Consider the following 4,108-nt stretch of genomic DNA (forward strand, 5'->3'; position numbering starts at 1 on the left):
CTTTAAAAAATTCTGTTATTTATTATGCCTGGCTGTGTTGGATCTTTGGCGCTCAGGCTTTTTTCTAGCTGTGGCAGGCGGGAGCTACTCTCTTGTTGCAGCTTCTTGTTGCTATGGCTTCTCTTGCTGCGGTGCCCCAGCTGTAGGGTGTGTAGGCCTGAGTGCTTGTGTTATGTGAGCCCAGTGTTTGCAGCTTGGGGGCTCTAGAGCACACACTCAGTAATTACGGTGCAAGAGCTTAGTTGTTCTGCAACAAGTGGGATCTCCCCAGACCAGGGATCAAACCCATGTCTCCTGCAATGGCAGCCAGATCCTTCACCACTGAGCCACCAGGGAAGCCCCGAACTTGACATTTTAAGCTCTGGGTTTTGGGATTTCCGTCCCTAGACATGCTTCCCTATCTTCCTCATTTCCTCTGACCTTTGGGGAATAGTTATTTCAGAATATCATAGGGTTAACTTAAGAAACCTTTCTGAATGCCCTGGGCTAGTTCGTGACAGGACAGCTAACTCTGTAATTATTCTGTTGCTAACCCAAGGCTGATTTCTCTTTCTGATCCTAATCTTTTGGCTAAGAAAATCTCAGGAGTGAAGTACTAATATTTTTGGAATGAGGAAAATATATTTGTGTGAACTAAGGTCCTGGTAAAGCTGAATGCTTCAGGAAAGAAAGATTTGATAGTGAACAAAGCCAACAGGTACATCAATCCATAGCTGGGAGGCAGTTCCTATAAAGGCCAAGGCTCTCAAGTACAATGGAGCTCTATTTCTGTCTCAGGTTTTCCTACTTTATGTGGATATTCTGCAATATTTCAACAGAGCTGCTAAAAATATATATCACACACAAATTTAGAAAAGAAATTTTGATTTGCCTTCCTATGAATATAACTATATATAGACACATATACATATGTGTCTATGTTGTTGTTCAGTCCCTAAGTCACATCCAACTCTTTGTGACCCCATGCACACAGCACACCAGGCTTCCCTGTCCTCCACTATCTCCTAGAGTTTGCTCAAGTTCAAATATATATATACTTTTTTATTTTAGTTTGTCATTATCTCAACCAGTTATGTCATATTTTTTTCAGTTTCCAATTGTGTCGTCCTTCCCTTAGCCCAGGTGAGCAAACCAAGATGATAATAATAATAATAAAAATAATAATCTGCTGTGTTGATTCCAACTCTCTTTTTATGGGTTGCAGATTATCTTTCCAAGTTTAGCTTAATTCCCCCTTGACTACAAATGTGCAACTGATACAAGTCTGAAAGAGAAAATGCTATACCTTTTGTCAGAAAGAGGGATATGCTCTAAGTTCATTTTTAAATGAGCCCAATGCATAAAGAAAATTACTGTAAATATGAATTTTTAATTTTTCCTTAATTTCAATAGGTTCATCCTAATAAAATAATAACAGCTTGGCCTACTAGACATTCTTTTTTTTTTTTTTTTATAATACAGTTTACTTTGGCAACTTCTCCTCCTCCTTAAAAGTACTGTTTTTTAAAATCTCTGTATCTCTATGAATGACTCAGATTTTTTGGCCCATTAAATTTTCAAAGTTTAACAAGTGAGCAGGAAACACACCCTTCCATACCCTGAGTTAAGCTAGTACAAGGAAGCAGAGAAGTAAAATTGTAAACAAAGGATCTTTTTAAAATGCAAAAATGAAAGGAAACTAAAGTTTGAACTTTGGAAAGACAGGACAGTGTATTCAAGGTATTCTCCAGAAGAAAACTGCTGGTGGAGTTTTTCAAAATCAACACGAATGTTTAATTCCATTGCTGTCATCATTATTATTTTGAGACAAAAAAGTCCAAAAATCATTTACGGGCTTCTACCTCCTACTGTAAGGAAACAGTCGAATACGACAGCACAAGGCACATCCCGCTCCTCTTGAAGACATGGTATTAAAGACGTGTAATTGACAGATTTAGCTGATTTGCTGAATATAGTCACTTTGTCATATAAATTTTTATTTAGAAATATCAGCCATTTGTATAGACCTAAAACTTGCACCAGTTGCAGAATTCTAGTTGCTTAGGTATAAGAAGACAGAAAAGATAAAGCTATAGAATGAGATAACAACCTGAAAGTCAATCCATCATTTAATTACTATTGTGAGTACTTGCTACATAAGAATCCAGAAAAAAAAAAAAAAAAAGAAGAAAGTCACATGGATTTTTTTCTCTTGTTTTGTATTTCTTTTTCCTTATAAATTAAGATTATCAGGTATATACCAATGAGTGGTTTCCCTAGCTCAAAAGAAAACAATATGTATTTGGTGCCATGGAGGAGGACAAGAGTATGTATTTAATTACTTTAGCCTTATTTTGTCCCTTGGCATGATCTATTCCCTGATTTCACCCCAGTCAAGCTTGCTTTGAAGTCGCTGACAAATTAAATCAACCACTTGGATCATATGTGTCCCAAAGAATGTGGTTTCTCAGGTATGAGCAATCTATCAATCCCCTGGTCTCCTTTCACTTTGGAGTTCTGACAATCCTAGCAAATTCTCAGGCAAAGATTGCAGCTTATGTTTTGGCCACAGCAGCCCTTACTCAAAGTTTCAGAATTGCCAGTTCAAGGTACAACTTTCACATCTCAAGGGACTGATACAGTTCTTGACGATTTGTGCAAGCATTCTTAATTATGCCTCCAGGTAAACATACTGCTGTCTTCTTGGACAACTGAGAAGTACAAAGAATGTTTATGTGCAGGTCCAGTCCTTCCAAGTATTTCTTGTGGGCTTAGACACACCTGAGTTACCACCCCCCTCTTATTGGCTGAGAAAGTTGCCCCACCTGATTTGTAACTTTACCCGCCACAGTCAGTAGCTGGGGGCACCTCCGCCAGCCAACACTGGATTTAATCTAGTTAGAAGTAGCCAGGCAGCTCTTGTTTGAAAAAAATCACTGAGTTCTGAGTTCATTACTACAGAAAAACTGCTTTCCCTCGGTGCGCAGAGAACCTGGCTTCAGAGCAGCCTCACCAGCTCAGGCGTCTGGTCGGATAAAACCGAACCTGGAGGAGAATGGCTACCTACGCCCTGCAAATCGCGGGACTGGTGCTCGGTGGTGTGGGCATGGTGGGCACAGTGGCTGTCACAGTCATGCCTCAGTGGAGAGTGTCTGCCTTCATTGGAAGCAATATTGTGGTCTTTGAAAACCTCTGGGAAGGACTATGGATGAGTTGCATGAGGCATGCTAACATCAGAATGCAGTGCAAAATCTACGATTCGCTGCTGGCTCTCTCTCCGGACCTACAGGCAGCCAGAGGACTGATGTGTGCCGCCTCCGTGCTGGTCTTCCTGGCTTTCATGACGGCCGTCCTCGGCATGAAGTGTACCAGATGCACTGGGGATGACGACAAGGTGAAAGGTCACATTCTGCTGACCGCTGGAGTGATCTTCATCATCACTGGCCTCGTGGTGCTCATCCCCGTGAGCTGGGTTGCCAATTCCATCATCAGAGACTTCTACAACCCAATAGTGGATATTGCCCAAAAACGGGAGCTGGGAGAAGCGCTCTACATAGGCTGGACCACGGCCCTGGTGCTGATGGTTGGAGGGGCGCTGTTCTGCTGTGCTTCTTGCTGCCATGAAAAGAGCAGTAGCTACAGATACTCCATACCGTCCCACCGGACAACCCAGAAAAGCTATCACACCGAAAAGAAGTCGCCGAGTGTGTACTCCAAAAGTCAGTACGTGTAGTTATGGCTCTTTTTAAACTACCTAGGAAGCCACCCAGATGACATAGATGTCCACTCTTTCCAAAACTGAGACCCAAAAGAACATTTGATTGGCTGTTCTTAACTGCCTGGTCTTAATCACAGGAACTAATTACATCAGCTCTTTATGATTCTATAATCGATTTCAGCTGAATGAGAAATTGTACACATTGCTTGGATTATTCTAGAAAGAACAATTTGTTTTCTAAAATGGTTCATATTTTTTCTCCTTTTATTAGTTACTTCAAAATGACATTGTTAGAGACAATTATTTTACAACTGTGATTTCTCTGACAGAGCTTTATGTATATAGATGAGTGTGACATTTCTGTGTCACATACATAGAGACAGGTTTATACAGTCTTATTTTAAATGAAAC

General features: G+C 40.7%; 1 protein-coding gene across 1 annotated transcript; it reads left to right on the forward strand.

The window, feature by feature from the left end:
• The first annotated feature begins 3,034 nt into the window (after positions 1–3,034).
• On the forward strand, positions 3,035–3,712 carry CLDN8 (claudin 8). Its single transcript, XM_068984396.1, has one exon. It carries the CDS (start codon positions 3,035–3,037, stop codon positions 3,710–3,712), a length of 678 nt encoding a protein of 225 aa, XP_068840497.1.
• The last annotated feature ends 396 nt before the right edge of the window (positions 3,713–4,108 follow it).

This window comes from Capricornis sumatraensis, chromosome 1, assembly GCF_032405125.1.
Source record: "Capricornis sumatraensis isolate serow.1 chromosome 1, serow.2, whole genome shotgun sequence".
In the NCBI taxonomy this organism is placed as follows: domain Eukaryota; kingdom Metazoa; phylum Chordata; class Mammalia; order Artiodactyla; family Bovidae; genus Capricornis; species Capricornis sumatraensis.

Coding starts and splice junctions, on each gene's coding strand:
- CLDN8 (XM_068984396.1), top strand. CDS start 3,035: ATGGCTACCTACGCCCTGCAAATCGCGGGACTGGTGCTCGGTGGTGTG.